We start from the raw sequence: 20,066 nt of genomic DNA on the forward strand, positions 1-20,066 counted from the left end.
TAACATTTAACTGGAAGACAAGCCTTATTATTATTATTATTATCTAACCTTTAATCCCCTCATTCATTAACCAACATTTAATAACAACTGAACTCTAGGATCTTAGAATCCTGCACATTTCAGACTAAAAAATGTTTGAAAGTCATGCTTAAACTATGGCATTGGTGTGAGAGTGGTATGTGGCATTGATGTGAGGGTGGTATGTGACATTGATGTGAGGGTGGTATGTGACATTGGTGTGAGGGTGGTATGTGGCATTAGAGTGAGGGTGGTATGTGGCATTGGTGTGAGGATGGTATGTGGCATTAGAGTGAGGGTGATGTGACATTGGTGTGAAAGTTGTATGTGGCATTGGTATGTGACATCAGAGGGAGGGTGGTATGTGGCATTGGTGTGAGGGTGGTATGTGGCATTGGTGTGAGGGTGGTATGTGGCATTGGTGTGAGGGTGGTATGTGGCATTGGTGTGTGACATCAGAGGGAGGGTGGTATGTGGCATTGGTATGTGACATCAGAGGGAGGGTGGTATGTGGCATTGGTGTGTGACATCAGAGGGAGGGTGGTATGTGACATTGGTGTGAGGATTGTTTGACAGTAGATTGGAATGTTAAAACATATATAATAAATATGAATGATAATCAAATCAAAATTTTAAAAAATATTTTTACGATTAAAAGAAAACAAAACTTTAATAAAAAAAAAGATTAAGAAGCTAAATCTAGATATTAAAATATGTATTTGCCAACTACTAGTGGAAGACTTCACATTAAAACTTACTATTAAAAAAAACGTTATTGCCCTTAGATGCTCTAGTATTCTCTTACTTTCTGAAAGTAACAAATGTAACAAATCTTTACAATACACAAGTTAAAAAATTCCTGACAATATACAAGTTTAACAAGTTTACAAAAATAAAAAAAAGTGATCACATAAATGAAAATACAACAAATAGTTCACTGGAATACCATTAAGTATCAAATACAAAATAAAAGTTTTCTTTAACATAGAAAATGTGACAACAGTGTATATTTTTCCTAGCAGTTTTAAAAACAAACAAACAAACAAACTCAGATGTCCTACTAACACACGCTCAGATTTTGACATTTTTCCTTCAGACATAAAAAAAATGTGATGTACATAGGTTTTGAATATCATTCAGTGCCAACAGTAACAGAGACCTTGGCAACAACAACTATGATACTGTCATTGAGAGCATGGATGACATTTGTGAAGTCAGTGTAGTCGTTGCAAACAAACAAAAAAAAAAAACATTTTTAAAAATTCATGTAATGTCTTGAGTATGTTTGTGTTCATTTATCATGTTTATAATATAACCAACATTTTGTGATCACAGAAAAAAAAACATAGAAAAATAGTGGAATCTTATTTACAGTAAGCTAAGAAGATACACAACATACAAAGAGACAACGGGGAAGACTTTGATTTGCATGATTTGAGAGAAAATAAAAGATCACAGAATGGAAATATAAATACATCTGTTTTGACTCTGTTCAATAATTATTTTTGTTTTGCAAAGATAATAAATTGAAATCAACATTGAGAATGTTTTCTTTCAATCATTTCATCCTCATTTCTTTCAGGATACAGCACCCCCGTGGCTTTGTGTTAGGTGAGATAATATAGAGAATAGTTGAGATAAATACTGACAATAAATAAACTGTATAAGGAAACATTGATATAAGGATTTATGACAAGGAAAAGTCACAATTGATCTAAAGCAAGCTGGAAGTATATTTGGGTAAAGTTTTACAACTGACACAGTTATTGCTCTTTGATATCTCTTCAACAAGTAATTAAAAAAAGGAATGTTGTGAAATAAAAAACTATGGAACTGTTTGCCACTAGAGAAAGAGAAGAAGAAACAGGAAATAAATAGATAGCTGGTGGTGTGGGTTGTACAATAGATTGCTAAACAAAAAATGTTTAAGAAGTAACAAAAATACTTGCTAGCATTGTTCTCTGTCACCCAAAATAAACAATAGAAATGTATATAATATTTCATACATTATTTCTGTTACCAAAGGATCAGAGAGAACCTTTTTTTGTTGTTCTTATTATGTGGTCATGTGAGATTTAAAAAAAAACATTGTTTCTCAGTCATTACAATTCCATTACTGGTACACATCACTCTAATAGCACTAGTATACAGCTAACAAGACTATTCAACTTCTGATTCATTAAGACTAATGAATTGAATAATGACTAATCATTCAGTTTTCATCCAAACTTCTCACACAGAATCATTATGTGGCCATAACTAAAATGGTAACCAAATAACCAACAATTATTTAGTACAAAATAGTCAAATAGGAAGTGCAGTGGTTGAGTGGTAATGCGCTTGGTTTCTGAACCGGAGGTGACGATTTCAAATACTGGTGAAGACTTAGATTTTTAATTTTGGACTCTTTAGGTCACCCTGAGTCCACTCAGCTCTAATTGGTACCTGAAATTAATTAGGGAAAAGTAAAGGGGGTCAGTCGTTATGTTGGCCACATGACAAAATTGTTAACCGAGAGCCATAGAAAAAGATGTCTTTACTTCCGTAATGTAAGTCAGGTAACAGTTTGTGTTGGGTGGACTCATGGGCCGCCTAAAAGTTCAAAATTTGTCTTCGCAAGGATTCAAACTTAAGATCCTTTGGGTTGAAAGCCAAGTGCTTTACCACTCAGACACCTGGCCCTGATAATTCAACACTGTACAAGATGCTATTCAACTTCTACATTTCCAATTCAATTGCTGGATTTTCAGAACTGGGTTTACTTATTCTGTTTCAAAGCTGATTAAGTATTACAGATAATTTCTTCAACAAGATAAAACAATCTCACTAAAAGTTTTAACAATTCACTCAAAGAAAGAACATTTCTTGTTATCCCCCCTCAAACTGTGTAGATAGTATAACCTAGCTACAAGTTGTCTAAAACAGTGATCCAATAACTGAAATCCTAATGCAACGTTTTCTGCAAATAGATTAATGAAAGGAGCATCTTACATCATTCAAACACAGCTACCATCTCTTGAAGAAGCCTTTAAATCTTGAAATCCTTTAAGACAATTTGCACTCATCAAACCACAGGAAGTAAAATTCATGTCTGTGTGTTTTGATTTTTTTAAAATGTAGTTATATTTTGTATTTGCATGTATACTACCCACAGCTGCGATTCATTTGTAAAAGCTTGTATAACCCGCGGGTTATGTATGTGAAAATATGGTAGTTATGTTACAGTAGGTGGACAAACTGAATATCCATTTGTTGGGACCAAATACACAGGTCTATGATGTCAAACAAGAAACTTTTTCATTTGCAGTCTAACAATATCCACTTAACTCTCAAACATGCAGAAAAAATCAATACATTAATCCATTCCCTTTTACACTTTAAATAACTAAAAAATAATTTTTGCAGAAAGTAACATTTTATCAAATCTTTTTTTACAAATTCTATATACATTATAAACAACTTTTGGGGAGAAGTTCTATATGTTAGTATATCTTGATGTAAGCATATACCTAGTATATGAGAAAATTTAAATGGAAATAAAAACATTCCTAACGATAATTGCAGTTTTCATGTGATAGAACTCTACAAATGTGATTGTAAGTTAAAAATATAAAACAACAAAAAATATAACACAAAACAAAAAAAAAAAAAAACTTAAACACTAATAAATAATTGTTTCTCTCATAAATTTCACTCTTTCCAAACCAAATATGGAAGTGCATGAAAAATAGTTGAAAATGTGTAGGTTGAAACATAATAAAATAAATAAAAACGAAATGTATACAAATCAAAAAAGTTTTTTTTTAAAAAGTTAATAAACTTTCTATAAATAATGGCTGATAATAAATATGATAAAATAAAATATGCTATAAAACAAAATCTATCATACCAATACTTTTCAACTTTGTTATTAGATTTAAACAAAGACTATTCCAGTTGAGCACAATTTCATCATCAGTGATTGAGGGGCAGAATTCTAGGTATCAACACAAAGAAATGGACATTCCTGTGAGATGATCTGAGAAATGTCATGTCCTTAGATTTGGAGCCTGAGAAATTCCCGATACAGTTCTTCCAATGATATCTTCAATAATTGAAAATGGGGGCGATCTTCTTTACTGCAAAGAAAAAAAAAGAAAGCTTTTTCATCAAAAAATGATACAGTATTTTTTAAAATATGGTCAAATACCTGTTTTTGTGCTTATTCTTAGAATGCTTAATTACACAGGAGTGTGACAAATTATTATGCTTAACAAAATAGCTTTGAGGTTTATTACAAAACTTTGTTGCATATTGAACCATTTCTATAGTGTCAAACATTTATTTTATGAAAAAAAGAACAGACTCAATAAACTACAGTAAAACCTTTTGACTATCTTCATAGAATATTAACTTCTTTTATTTCCTAATAATAAAAAATGATATTTTCTCCAGTTATCTTTGCTTAAAAAGATTGCTTGAAAAGCAGTATACTTCTAGTAAATTCATTAGAACAATATATAAGCTGGAGATGATGTTTGCACTGCCCAGACAATTAAATCAAGGCACTTTAAACATTCAAGTCAAATGATCTTAATGCTAATGAGTATAAACAGCCCTGTCTAGCTAAATGATTTAAAATGTGTTACTGATTGTCAAAATATGATTAAGGGGAAAAAATAAGTTATAATTCCCTTTTTTTTTTTGGCATTCAACATTTTTCTTCAATGAAAATAATTATTAGTCTAATGATCTTTAAAAATTAAATTATGTTGCCAACGGTGTGGTACCAACGCGCCACTTATAGCTCTCTCATTCTCTTCACCATGAAATGACTCTTAGCGTTTTTTTTCACCTTTAGCAACGCCACATTGTTCATTCCAAAAAACAAATGGCACAGAAATGCATAACACTGAGGATCTAATTTGTATTTACGTACTGGTGGTCTATTCAATTTCACATAATGATTGGCAGGTCTGGCTTTACTTGAATATGACCTGTACTTCCAGAAAAGAAATGAGCATCAACTAACCTGAACTCCCAACATTGCAACATAATTTCATAGATTCTGTCATCACAGTTTCTTGGTTTGTTCAATCTGTTACCAGACTCAATAAAATGTAGAATTTGTTGTGGCTTCTTCCTCTGCAAGGCATAAACAAAAAATCAAAACTGAGTTCAACTTTGGAAAATGCCAGTGTCACCTCATATTTATGACTTATTTAGAAAACTGTAGAGCAACTGTCATCATTTGTTAATTGGGCAAACATCAGTCAAGAGTTGAAGGTCAAGATTGAGTAAGTCAGTAACTGTCACACTTGAGAACTGGTTAGTTCTGTTATGTACCTAGTCTAAGATAGTCAGAGACCAAAGTTTGATAAATTATCTTCATGCCTGTACTATTTATAGCAAGCTAAGTGTACGTGGAGATTTCATCTATTGTGTATATTATTTTCACATTGGATTTATTATAAGTGTGTTGTGTCAGTGGATTAATTATCTTAATAAATTATATTCTATAAATAAATTATGTCATCCTGACACAAGTGTAAAAAGCATGGCTTCCAAACTGAGGGGTCCTGGGTTCAAATCCTGTCGAAGACTTGTTTTTTTTTTATTTCAGGATCTTAAGGGCACATCAGAGGCCACCCAGTTCTAATGGGTAGCTGACATTAGTAGAAGAAAAAGAAAGGTAAAGGCGGTTGGTCATTGTACTGGCCACACGACATCCTCATTAACCCTGGGTCACAGAAACAGATGACCTTGACATCATCTGCCCCATAGATCGCAAGGTCTGAAAGGAGAACTTTTCTTTTTTTTACAGTAGGCCAATAAAATAAACACAATTATTTCTTTCTTTGACAAACCTAAACAATGCTAATGAAACATTCCCTAATCAAAACTAAGGAAAAGTTTAAAAATAATTCCTAACTAAATAAATAACAGTGAATTTATTTCCAATGTTACATATCTCTGTACTCAATCTAACATAGTCTGCAAGCTAACATCTTTAACACGTGGCTATGTTTGGTTTAACATGTTGCTATGTTTGTTACTCACATCATATGGTCTTGATCCATTGGACATGATTTCCCACATGGTCACCCCAAAGCTCCAAACATCAGACTTAGAATCAAACTTGTGAAAGTAGAGGCACTCTGGTGCATACCACATCAGTGGCCATCTGCCAGGACCATGGGCCTGTGAACAAACAATTTAGAGCATGCATATCATAAACAAACAATAGTCACTATATGGTTGAGCTGAAATATAAAATATAACAAGCATTGTCTCATTCTATAAAGAAAAAAAAAAGTTGAACCAGTTGTCTAATGCAACAGTTACTAAGATTACTGTCACAGGTTGAAATCCTGTTGAGACTTAAGATTTTTTTTACCTACTATTTGATAAAGCCACCTTGAAATGTTAGTAAATAAGTGTAAGAAAGTGAGATTAAATGACCAATTGCTATGGAGCCATTGGACCCTGTTTAAATGGTGGGTTTAATAACACCAGAAAGGGTTCAGTGTAATTTGTAAGTAGGATAATAAGTGCATGAAATAGAAAAATTGAGACTTCTCTGCATGTTCCAATATTTTCTAGGCAGAAAGGAGAAATAAAATGAAAAAAAAAAAGACCTTGCAATGTGTGTGAGTAATGAGTTAGCTTTCCTATTGTTCTAATCGCTGTATGCAATGGGCCCTTTTAGCTGGTCCTTTGACTACAGCCAGATCTACTTCATCTGTGGTGTGTTGGGATGCCTTTGGAACATACTGAGACGGTATTAGTGCATGATCAATATTATATTAAATTTTTTTTTTTACATCCCCTAATAAAAGTTCTTGCTTAACAAAATTTCATTCATCAAACAATATTTTGCCATTTCAACTCCACAGTATATACTTAAATATGTCTCAAAAGAAAATTGTACATATATACTAAACATTGAATTAAAGCAGTGTCATTTGGAGGTATATAAAAAAAAAGTACTCACAAGATAGTAAGCTGAGCTGTTGTCCACCATTCTCGACATGCCAAAGTCGCTGATTTTAGCAAAGTGGTCAGTGACAAGAAGGACATTTCTAGCTGCTAGATCTCTGTGGACTACATCCTTGGACTCTAAATACCTCATACCATCACAGATCTGGACCATGAGCTCCAACTGGTGCCAGACACGTATATCCCTATATCACACAATTTTATTGATTATAGGGCAATAGATGATTAAACTAAAGTACTTTCAATACATTTATTAGTGAGTTGCATACACATAAATAAATCCTATGAACAAGGGAACAAACCCCCTTACCCCAGATACAAACAAGATAACTGTCAACACAACAAGAGAAGTGTTTTTATAGTCCAGAGATCCTGGGTTTAAATCTCGGCGAAGACTGGGATTCTGAACTTCAGGACGGCTCTGAGTCCACACAGCTCTAATGGGTACCTGACATTAGTTGGGGAAAATTTAAGGCGGTTGATCATTGTGCTGGCCACATGATACCTTCATTAACCCTGTGCCATAGAAACAGATGACCTTTACATCATCTGCCCTATACATCCCGAGATCTGAAAGGTAAACCAAAAAAGAGGCAGAGAGACTAAAAAAGAGGCTAAGAAAGTAAAAGAGTATCCTAGAAGGGTGATAAAGAGAATTAGAAGTTAGTAGCCAAATAATTATAGAGTTTGTGTTTTAAAAAATTGAGGAAATAATGTTGTCTAACATTTCCCTCCCCTCTATAACTGTGGTTTCTAGTTTCATCTGATTTGATGTGTACATCAGTTGTCATATCAGCATAGCATTAGCTGGAGAGGACACTTACAAGTTTTTCTCTAAATATTTCTTCAATGGCCCCAGTTCAGCCAACTCCATGACAAGCATCAGACTTTCCCCTTTGCACACACCTGAAAAAGAGTAACATCATAACGCCATTGAATTTATGACAGTCCAAAAACATGCCAACCACAGCTAATAATGAGCTAAGACTAAGACTAAGACTGCTTTATTGATTCTTATGGAAATTTGTTGTGATTACAAGGACTCTTTTCTCATATACAGACAACACAACAGAAACATTCACATAAATAGAACAGACACAACATAAAGAGTTCATTAGCGACTACACACAGACATCTTGGTCCTTTTCAAGTTTCCTGATCAATGGCTAGGGTTAGGGTTAGGGCTGATTAAGTCTGACCGAGTAAGGTACGAATGAGTTTTTGTACCGATCTGTTCTTGTCTTGATTGACAGTAGTCACCCACTTTGCGACGACTTGACGTATTATGATGAAGCAGGTGGCTGTTGATTTCAAAGATTTTTCCGATTTTTCTTAGACATTTCAGTTCAAAAAGTTCCTTTAAATATGGTAATGTTGTTTGTGTGAGTTTTGATGCAGCGCAACAGTTTAGATGAAGTGTTGCCTTGCCATGAAGTTATTCATTCCATATGTTAGTACATAGCTGGGTAGCCACCAGAAATACTGCTCTCTATCTTTAATCTTAAGACTTATGTTAACAATATAATGAATCTGTAATGCAATGTAGAAAGCTGCCAACAGTTTCTAAAGATTTCTGAAGCAATCTTGTACGCATCACATCACATCAACCAATGCCAGTTACAAATATCTCTGGCACATTTCCCAATTAATGGGTAGTCCCAAGATTTTTTTTTTTTTTTTTGTTTTATGGTTGGCAGCTAGACTGGGATGTCAGTGATGTCTCTTGATATTTTGGGGTTTTGGCACACCAGCACAATTAAGGCCATGTCAGTGATCATTTTATTTGAAAGAGATAGATTGTCCTTATTTCAGTTTTATTAGACCAAAAGACGCCTTGGCTGGCTTGGCCACGTTCATAGAATGCCAGTAGGTCGACTTCCACAGGACATCCTGTATGGCGATCTGGGAAGAGGTGGCACTGGATAGATCCACATGGAGAGAGAGCATAAAGAAAGGGTCACGGATTGCAGATGTCATACACAACAGAAGCAGAAAGAAGGGTGAAAATGCAACGGCGCCTGGTGATTATATATGCCCAACTTGCGATCGCAGCTGTTTATCAAGGATTGGCCTCAATTAGTCACACAAGAAGTTGCAAAGGGGAAAAAATCGTCTCTCGAGACGTAAAATGCCACAGAGAGACCAAAAGATCACATTTTTCTAGTAAAACTTCCCTGATGCATTAGATGTAGATTCTATTCTTCAGATTTAAATATTACTTTTAATTTAAGATGGACAGAGTCCATCAAAATAAAAACATGAAATTCTTCTGTGGCTGCTGGTATATTGTTTAGTCTTCAATGGATTACAGATTCATTTTTATTATTCATTAAAGATAAGTACTAAATAAGGCTTGTTTACGAGTTTGAAGATTAAATAAATAAATTATGGCTTTTATATAGCGCTACTTTCATGCTTATAGCATGATTAATGGGGAAGGAATGCAGTATTTCCCGTGGCTATGCAGCTCCAGCTGTGACCTACATATTTTGCCACAACCAGGGCAAGCATAACCATTGTGCACTGGTGGTTGATAAAGATTTTCTTTTTGCCATCTGCAGATTTTCCTTTGGTCAAATGTGTAAAAAAACAACTTAACAAAACATTATCAAATAATTGACGTTACCTATCATCCTAACAATGTGTTGGTGGTTCAATTGCTTCATCAGACTTGCTTCACTCAGTATTTCTTTCTGCAAATATAAATGCATCTTAAAATAATATGAACATAAAATTGCACAGAATGGAAACAACAGGAGTAACCCATTGAAATGAAAAAAAAAAAAACACTCCAAAGGAGGGTGAAGCTAAAGCATGTATATTAAATTCACCCAATAACACCAATAACTTTATACTACTCAAAGGGTTTGACAAGCATCCAAAATTGATAGAAATAACTGACTTAACTGCATTAGCTTTGAAACAAATGAAAGACTATTGCAAATGACTGAATGTTATATAGAAAAAGAAAATACAACTTTAAGATTATTTAAAATTTGCCCAGAGAAATGAAATGGAGAAATGGAAGTCTAACCTTATTAACAACAACAACAAAACTGCTTTAACCTTCAACCAATACTACAATATACTATTGATGTCAGGGATCACTCAGCTAAAAAAAGGTTAAAGAGACTAAAAGAGACTCCTTTAAAAAAGAGCAGTGAGACTTATCAAACCAATGCTAAATAAATAAATTTAGAAACACCCCAGGACAGTAGCAGTAATTAGAAATGTAAAGTAGTATCAAGACATAAAACAATAAACCCTAAATACAGATATAAAACCTGTTACCCCCACCTCCCCTTTCCTATAAAACAAGAACTCAAATGTGCCATACAGGTTGCCTGAATCAGTATGGAACCAATGGCAGTCCAGTATAAATCTGGAACATAAATAACATCTATAATTTATAAGATAAAAAGATTTATATATAAGGACTGATCATTTCAAAGATATTAATTATTACATCTTGAAGCCGGGCCGGAGGGGGAGGGAAGATAATGAATAACTAGACTAGCGTATAAATGTAGACTAAGAAAATATGAATAGACTACAAGCTATAAAAGCTATGACTAACCTCCCCTGCTGGGTCATTGTTTTTTAAAGTTTTCACGGCCACTGGAACTGGGTTTGATCTACTGGTAAGATAACACATTCCTCTTCTGACCTCACCAAACTGACCAGAGCCTACAGAAATGTGCAAATATTTAAACCAATTAAGAGTTGAGATCTTCAGAGTGTTATAAACATTAATAATTTAGTAACCTTTCTGCATTGCCTAGAGGTCTAGTGGGTTTATTTATAAATCAATGCTTTAAACTTTATTGGATGTATACAAGTCTATAATAGGTAAATATTAATTGCTAAATAGATGTATAATATACATTCAAATATTTTTTTTTTTTTTTTTTTAAATGATCAAATACGTAAAAAATAAGTAAATCTGTATTGTATAAAAATAAGTAATAACCAAAAAAGCTAAATTATGAATCTTAATTTAAATAATTTTATACATCATTTTGTTTTTTTAAGGATTATGAAATTCTAAAAGGAATAAAAAAATAATTGACCTAATTTTCCTTCTAAACGCACTTGGTCCGGCCGAAGGTCATTAGAAAGAACATCATCTCTAATGTCAATGTAAACACTCTCCAAGTGTTCAGCTTGCTCCTGAGAAATGACAGGAGCTGGTAAATCTGTTGATAATCACATTAGAAAACTAGAAATATACATGACTGTATTAAAAAAAAAAAAACAGGTTAAAAGAATCAAACTCAGATTCACACATTTTATATATAGACTTATATTAGATAGATTGAGCCTTTGATATACATATATAAGATTTTTAAAAAACTGTAAGTTATACTTGAAGTTTTAAGGTTAATTATACCAGTCCTGAGGCACAGTGGGTTCAAAACCTGGTGAACACTGGGATTTTTATTTTGGGATGTTTGGGGTACCTCTGAGTCCAGCCAACACTAATGTGGAAAAGTAAAGGGGGTTGCAAATCTATAGGGCAGATGATGTAAAGGTCATCTGTTTCTGTGGCCCATGGTTAATGAGGGTGCCATGGGGCAGCACAATGATCAACCGCCATTACTATTTTTAGATTCTACACGATTATTCTTCATAGGGTAAAAAATCTCGCTTATTTGAATCATGGCTATAGACATTTTAAGCTGGCTCATGGCCTGGTGGAGTTAGACCAACATCAACATATTTAATCAATCTTGTTTGAAACACTTTAGATCAATTTCTAGAAACTTTTCACTAAACCCACATTGAAATTAACTAATTCCAATAAACTTGGTTAATTTTAGAGCTATCAAGTAACAACTAGGTCTCTATCTACACCTTTATATACCTTTTATATTTACAAGCCTACAGTCCATCAAACATAGTTCTAGTATCAGAAATACTATCAGCGTGAAGCCATCATGCAAAACTTGGCTGAAATGATTAAAAAGTATTACCTGGTAAGGCATCAAGCTCATCTTCTTCCTCATCATGATGATTGTTTAACCATCCGAGAGCATTTGGTGGAATTGGAGGTGCTGGCCTTGGTCTTGGAGGCAGCGGAAGTCTACTTGAAGATGTTTCTCTGGAAGTACTACTTCCTCTGCGCACAGGATTGGCAGGATTTGCCTAAAATAAATTAACAAAAGCTTAATTACAAGTATGCACAAAAATGTCACAGTCTGTAATAATTTTTTCAAAAACTCTGTTCCATGTTTTTAAGAGAAACAAAACAAAATTACTAACAAGCATATACAATCTAAAATATAATGAAGTTCATGTATAAAAAAAATGATTGTCAAATAAAAGTAACTCCCAAAAAATCGAAATAAACAAAAGTGAAAAATATTATTAGGGATTAGTAATAAACCTTTTAAGGCATTAATTAGCTCCAAGAAATTTATACATCATGTCTAAAATGAAACAACATAAACAGAATAAAAGTCCCTAACCCTAACAACTCTATAATTTTACAATCAGCACACTCACCTTACATAAATTTTTGCTTAAATTTATATATCCTGTGAAGGAAAAAAAAAAGAGATAAGAATTGAATTACTTAGTGATATGTATGTACATTTAATGGAAAAACTATACGCTCAGTTTAACAAAATCATATAACTATCATCAATCTATTACAAATTAAAAAAAACATCAACATAAAAGCATATAATTTGCCTTGATTTGTTATTTTAGGGTTAAGTGGTATTTGAGTTTGTCTTTCAAAGAAACTATAACATCAGCAAGTTTGGAGGTGCTAAGGAATAAAACATGACCTATGACCCCAACATCTTGCCTTACTGTCCCTTTATAGTCTCTTAAAGACTTTTTTTTGATGATTACACTATTCTGGACCCTTATTGTCAATTCTGAAATATTTTTGTTCATTCTGACCTGTGCATTTGTTTGCATAATGTCTTCAAAGACTTCACGACCTTTCAAAGAACAGCATCTACCCTTAAGTTGACCTGGCTAAAATTGTTTACTTAGCCACAATGTGCTGTCTAGTGCGACATGACAGATTTCCTGTACAACAAATGATGGAGAGTAGGTTGAAATAGGAGGAAAATTGTTCACTTACTTTCCCAGGTTTGATGTTTGGTTTCTGGTGCAGGGCAGGGTACAGTCAATTTACAAGGAAGGCCATCTCTTTTGTTATGGTAATGATCTACTAACTAAAGGTAAAAGGATATGAAAAAAAAAAATGATATGCAATATATGGACCCAAACTTCATTTTATAATAATAACCAAAGAGATTAGATGAAAGGTAAATAAAAACAAGTAAAATATAAAAAAATACTTTTTTAACAAGAAAGATATAAAACTGTGAGTAGGTTTCCTTACTGGCCTTTCAAAAGCAATTTTTAAAAAAGTAGTTCGGTTCAAGCCAACATGCTAGCCACTGAGATAAGCAATAGAAGGCTTTATAATTATCTCTACTATCAGTTTCAAATGTTTAGGGGATGACCTAACTAGTTAATTAATTAGGAATTATTTAGAAAATAATTGGTCATTTTTTAAATTAACTCAGGGGTTGTTAGGGACAATGGAATAATTGTGCAAAGTTTCAACTTCATTCAAGAATGGGAAGTAGGAGAAATTCTAAAAACAATGAACGACAAAATAGTGCCAATCAAAACCTACAAATGTGTACAAAAGTTAGATTAAAATTATGATTATAATATATCAAAATATATTTTCACAATACATTTTGGTTTCATTAACATAATGCTTACAAACTAAGCGACTTATATCTATTATGTATAGCAATATAGCCATCAGTCTAGCCACAGACTTACAATTATAAGAGCTTTAAATCTCTGACCATTTTCTATAGAGTATGTTTCTCCGTCATGGACTAGTATGAAGTAATGTCTCATTGCATTATCAGAGCTCATTGTCAAAGCAAATGTCTGACCATCAGCTCGAGAACGAATTCTGTGGAGCAAAAGAAAAGAAAGAAAATATTTATTGCTAAAGGTGTAGAAAACTGTACAGAGAGCTACCTTTTAGAAAAGAATAGCAGGATCAAGCTAAATGAATATCAGAGCTTGTAAGATACCTTACTAAAGTAACAATAAACTACACCGTCCCTTTAGATATGTAAATTTTAATTTAATTTGCAATTTGGATTGATTGTTTTACAAGTGTTTTCTAAATTTATAATGTAAATATTATGTAAGCACTGTGATTTGATTAGATTATTGCAGATTCCAGATTGTGCATTGAATCCAATGAAAATGGACTTAAAAAAAAAATATTATCTATGACATAATCTTTTCCTTTTTTGCTTTCAGTAAAAGAAGGGAGTAAGTTTCATTGCCAAAGTAGTAATCTCCTTGAAAGATTTGATATGTGATCTATGTGGAGACTATGAATTCAGTAAAAGACCTAGTATTGTGGCCTTAATAGAACACTAGGTTATTAAGCCAACCATCCTCATGGAGAATAGGATTATAGCTACAGCCCAAAGATACTCAATACTTATGAGTTGGTGGTTGTTTATTGTTCAATGATTTAAAATGTCGATGAAGAGGATATTTCAACAACTTACATAAACTTTCCATCCTGATGACCATCTGTTTCAAGTCTTCTGATGCATTCTTCCCTGCTTATCTCCCCATGGAACCAGGGCATCTTTTCATGCATGTTCTTGACCACATGCATTAGCATTGCTTCTCTCTTGGCCCCGAGAGCTTGCGATAAGCTGGCATTCTGTTGGAGGAAACAACATTTATACTATTTAATTTTCTCAATATGCCATTCTCAGCAGAAAGAGAATCCTATCTTAGACTAGATGAGTTCCAGGCTAGAGAAGCTACTAACTCTTCACCAAGGTTATTATGCAAAGGATTTTTAATTAATATTGTCTCAAAATGGAGTTTAATGAAAGTGATGCTCCCAAAACTAATGAAACAATTATATCTCAAAACAAATGCATCTAAGCAAACTTAAACCCCACATGGCTAATTTCGGAGCTATAAATTTTAAACCATTTATCAAAGCAAGCATGAGTAAACCAAAAATAAAAAAAATAAAAATTCAGCATAGAAAAAGAGAAGTCCAGTATGACTTAGGGATACCTTGCAAATGTCTCTTAGTTGATTCTTAACAAAGAGTTTAGATGGTTTCATCCAGTTTGTTTTAACATCAGGTGCAGTCTTCCAAAAAGAGAAAAAGCCAAGACTATGGCCACTTATCTTACAAGGTTTAACATTTGATTTCAAGCATTATCTGATTGGAGGCGCAGTGGCTGAGCAGTAAAGTACTTGGCTTCCTAACTGGGGTCCAGGGTTAAAATCTGGGTGATGACTGGGATTTTTAATTTCAGGATCTTCGGGCGACTCTGAGTCCACCCAGCTCTAATTGGTACCCGACATTAGATGGGGAAAAGTAAAGGTGGTTGGTCATTGTGCTGGCCACATAACACCCTTGTTAACTGTAGGCCACAGAAACAGATGACCTTTACATTATCTGCCCTATAGACCACAAGGTCTGAAAGGGGAACTTTACTTTTTTTTAATATTCTGATTATTAACAGTATAAACCTATATGATGGTAAAATTGTTGAAATCCAAGTAATACAATAGCAGAGTACCCACCAGATTTTTGGCAGTAGCTTTCATGTGGTTGTGGAGGTCTTGGTAACTGACACCTCGGAAGGCAATAGCATCTTGATCAGGTGATCTCTGGCAGGGAATTTTAGGGACAGTGACAAAGCCAGTTTTGTGAGTCTGGTAATGTTCTATAAGCTCTATAGGGTCTCTAAAAGTTAGACCTTCAGCTATCATAAACTGGCCATCAATTTTCTTTTCAATGGCATAGTGAACTGCTCTGAATGAAATAAAAAAAAAAGTTTTTTTTAAATAGTAATATGAAGAGCTTTTTAATAACATATAGTAAATATCAACAATTGAAGGAATATTATAAATAAATGTCATAAATACATTTTTATAAACAACTTCATAAATACATTTGATTCCTTTAATAAAATAAGAGAATCATCATGATTATAGAAGTAAGTTAATTTGATCTCAATAACATATTTGTTACTAGCTTTTCTAACCAACACTTTTTACAACACCTTTTTACCGCTAAAAATTAACCATGATTGGTATAGTCTACAATATTGAAACTGACCCTTTTTGCACCCCTAACCACTTATCCTATAAAGAGACACATTTTTAAAGGAAAGATTTCTCACTGATATTTTTGCTTTTTATCTATCTGATGCAATTATGCAGATAAATTTTGTCACAAAAAACTTATATATAACCTGTAGTTTGCTCCGAGAACTAGTAGCCTAACTAACTCAGTATAAATAATATAGTGAATCAATATAGAAATAACATCAACCTAGATTTTCTGAAGTAGAAGTAAAAGTAGTTCCCCTTTTAGACCTTGGGATCTATGGGGCAGATGATGTCAATGTCATCTGTTTCTGTGGCCCAGTGTTAACAAGGGTGTTGTGGCCAGCACAATGACAAACCGCATTTACTTTTTCCTGACTAATGTCAGGTACCCAATAGAGCTGGGTGGACACCTTAAAGATCCCGAAAAAAACAACCCAGTCTTCACTAGGATTTGAGCCCAGAACCCCTTGACTCATGCCAAGCATGTTACCACTCAGCCACTGTACCTCCAGCCTAATAGATAAGAGATTAATTTCACAAGGTTAATAAGGTTGTCATGTAGCCAGCACACTAATTTAGTCACATGTTACTTTATAAATTAACGAATGTGTCTTACAACTAATATAATGTTTCACCACATTCATTCTTCTCTATTAAATGCCTGGTGCCCCTAGCGACTGAGTGGACTCAGGGAAAATTTCAAATAATTGCATCAAATCAAGATTTAAACACGAGGCTCCCATTAAAGAGTCTCAAAAAAATAAATATGCATAGCAACTTCTGTATTATTAATGACAGCGAGGTGTTATATTTATCAAACTAAGATATAGAAGCAAGTCAGAGAGCTGGCTGGATTATAGTTATGACCATCACAAGCTACAAAGAAGCTATACCCAAAATACACCAGCTCCATGGAACTATTAAGTCTTTAAGCGAAACTTTACTTAGTTTCTACGAAATATAATCATTAGTATGGTTTAATTATTTTTATTCACCCAATGTGAAGAACATGGGAAAATATTGCAAAGCAAGTTTTGGACTGGAACCCACTGGGGAAGGGAAAAGCTGGGAGGAAACCAAAGCAAACAGGGAGGAGATCAGTGGAGTAAGAAGCAAAGATCTGGCAAATTGAATATATGGATTCAATTGAGGGGTATTGCCCATACCAGAGTCTGATGGCAAAGTACTATTTGCAGACATATGTTCAACTAAGAGTCAAAAAGATTAAGTCAAGCAAGTCATTCTGTAAATTACAGTAAATTTAATTAAAACACTATGGATGTAACATTTCAAATGCTAGATCGTAAAAAAATACTGCTTACTTTTTATCAAAAGCCATTGTCAGGGAGAAGTTGCCCATGGGGGTAATACTTTCTCGAAGTAAAAACAAGCCATCCTTCATGCCATTGACTTCCAAGATGGCCTCAGCTTCCTGACGTGTTATCCTTCCATAAAAGTATGGCTCGTTGTAGACCCTTGGAATAACTGGCTCTTCTTGTTCATTGGTTTTTGAAGATCTAAAAATTTTTTTCAGCATTTTTTGCTGTTTCAGCTTATTTGGCCATTTACAAAAAAATTAGTCCAAAGCTGCTAAAAATTAATTAAAAAAAAAAATTGTTATAAAATACAGTAAGGCTATTTTATTTTTATATATGTTTATGGATTATAAAAAATATTCATAATATATATTTTAAACCATCTTAAGTTGTTACTATGTATCATTAATTAATTAACTAGAATATATAATTTTAGTAATGTGCTACTGCCTTTAGTTTTTTCTGGCCTTAGAATGTCTCAATAAATTTTGATATATATCTATCTTTAAAAGAAGAAAAAAAATCATTTATTATATTAGATATTTTCTCAAAGGTACATGCCATTGTATTGTATGGCTGGTATGTGCTCTGGACTGCCGTTCGGTGGTCTAGAAAGTCCTGTGTTTGAACACTGCCGTGCTACCATGCTCCATCATTCTGCAGGAGGTTTGGGTTAGAATCGAGACAGTTCAAAGTGCTTACTAAACCATAAAACCAGGTAGATATTCTAACTAGATGAGATATATGTACCATAAGGCAAGGTAGATATTCTAACGAGATGAGATGTATGTACTAACTTATCTAACAGATTAAGAAATTGTCTATTGGTACAACTTAGGTTTTAAGGTGACAAAGTTTAAGAGGTATCTGTAGAATAGTTGGTTTGAAATTCATGGATCAATGTATAAAAAAAACTAAATATAGTACATAATATAGGCTATATTCTTCTATTTGAATCTGGTATAGAATGACTAGACTCTTCATTATCTGCTCCAAATTCTAGATAGAAATCAATTATCAAGATCTAGTGTCAAATATTTTATATTATAATGATAAATCATGTTATTTATAGAGAGTAATTTTTGTCTATAGATCAAACAAGTTAAAGCCCTGCCACCGCAATTTTTACATTTAAATTTTCATAGCTTCTTAACTTAATTGCTAGACCTAGGAGAAAACTAAAAATCTATAAACTCGTCATCCATTTGTCAATGAAAATAGATATGTTGTAATGGTTTACTATGCATAGTTACAATAAAATTTGATGACTGAGAGGGTTAGGTACATGTGTACTGTGTTGATGACTTTTAATGTGGCTTTGTGTTGCACTATTCTTTGATTGCTTGTTTGTTAGTTTTTACAAAGTTTATATCAACTCACTCTGTCTGTCTGGTAAAACATTTTTAAACATTATTTCTCCCACACCCAATTGTGGATGAAGCTGAAAGTTTGCATAATTATTTCTTTTACCTGACAACACAAGAATCAATAAAAAATGATTAACTAATCAGTAATTAATTATTTTGTTTGGTATCCTAAACAAGGGAAAGAAATTGTACTTGACTGAAATGGAGGAATAAGCTGAATCAGTCCCCTTTATATGTCGTTGCATGAGGCATAGTGAACCAAAACATCATACATAAAATATGATAAAATAGAAATATTAGAAACAATAGATAACTATATATACAACAATCAACAATGATACAATCTTCCAAGTTCCATGTCTAGAGTCTAGCAGAGTGGTTACGGTATTGGCTTGATCTTGATAGTTAGACCTACTAGTACTACTAGTCTAGATCTAGAGTCTGTAGGTCATATGGATTGTAGTATTTAAGACAATTTAAGTATAGTCTGTATAGGCCTAGGTCTAGACTGACTCTAGTAGAGTCTAGAGTAACTGAAGTTATATATTTTTACAAGAGTTTAAGACTACTATAGACAGAGTCTAAGTCTAGTCTAGAAGAATAGTCTTATAGTTATAGAATATTCAATATATACTCTTATAAATATAATAAATTATATATTAATATAATATAGTATTAATAATTAATTATTAATACTAGTCTCCTCTCGACCTCTGACTGAGATCTAAATATAATTATAATATAATATTAATAATAATATAAATAAATTAAAATATAGATCTACCTAGCCTAGTCTTTCAGTCTCAATTAAAATGAATCTTAGTCTTAACTTAGATCTAGATCTAAAAGAAGAAGAAACTTGCTTCTAGTTATTAAAATTAACCCCGAAACTAGATTACATTTACTTCTAGACCTAGTAGGAAGTAAATTTATTAGTAATGTTTATTTTCGTCATATATTATCGACATCCGAGTTTTGTAATTTTTATGGCATATAAAAAACCACTGAAAAAAAATTAGACAACAAAACAAATATAAAGGGAAAAAAAAGCCTATTTCTAGTTATTATATTACGACTCCGAGATACGTAAAAACATATGCTAAATGCAGATTACATATGATATAAGGAATAGTACCTAAGTAGTACTTTTCCAACATTAGGGTGTGGAGGAGCGCTTAAATTGTAGCTCCCCAAGCGGGGTCGGGACTCAGCCCCGTCACCAAGAATATTTTCTTGC

The 20,066-nt window shown here is 33.1% G+C and overlaps 1 protein-coding gene across 2 annotated transcripts; it reads right to left on the reverse strand.

Moving 5' to 3' along the window:
• Positions 1 to 3,250: 3,250 nt before the first annotated feature.
• Positions 3,251 to 19,752, reverse strand: LOC106057675 (tyrosine-protein kinase SYK-like). Of its 2 annotated transcripts, none has more exons than XM_013214991.2 (16): positions 19,614 to 19,752; positions 17,469 to 17,733; positions 15,616 to 15,847; positions 14,568 to 14,728; positions 13,813 to 13,951; positions 13,094 to 13,187; positions 12,502 to 12,533; positions 11,970 to 12,141; positions 11,067 to 11,192; positions 10,574 to 10,683; positions 9,623 to 9,689; positions 7,821 to 7,902; positions 6,992 to 7,181; positions 6,058 to 6,198; positions 5,030 to 5,142; positions 3,251 to 4,136 (listed from the first exon to the last, which is right to left on the reverse strand). In XM_013214991.2, exons 2-16 carry the CDS (start codon positions 17,681 to 17,683, stop codon positions 4,055 to 4,057), a joined length of 1,956 nt encoding a protein of 651 aa, XP_013070445.1. In that variant the 5' UTR covers positions 17,684 to 17,733; positions 19,614 to 19,752; the 3' UTR covers positions 3,251 to 4,054. The 2 variants fall into 2 exon arrangements, with proteins under 2 accessions (XP_013070445.1, XP_013070444.1); XM_013214990.2 differs by having other exon boundaries at positions 17,469 to 17,736.
• Between the last annotated feature and the right edge of the window lie 314 nt (positions 19,753 to 20,066).

The sequence above is a fragment of the Biomphalaria glabrata genome, chromosome 5 (assembly GCF_947242115.1).
Source record: "Biomphalaria glabrata chromosome 5, xgBioGlab47.1, whole genome shotgun sequence".
Taxonomy (NCBI): Eukaryota; Metazoa; Mollusca; class Gastropoda; family Planorbidae; genus Biomphalaria; species Biomphalaria glabrata.

Excerpts from the sequence above, each read along its gene's own strand:
- LOC106057675 (XM_013214991.2), bottom strand. The coding sequence starts at position 17,683 with ATGCTGAAAAAAATTTTTAGATCTTCAAAAACCAATGAACAAGAAGAG. Across the intron at positions 14,729-15,615 it reads AAGCTACTGCCAAAAATCTG|AATGCCAGCTTATCGCAAGC; the intron begins GTGGGTACTCTG and ends TTCCTCCAACAG. Across the intron at positions 10,684-11,066 it reads GCGTTTAGAAGGAAAATTAG|GCTCTGGTCAGTTTGGTGAG; the intron begins GTCAATTATTTT and ends ACATTTCTGTAG.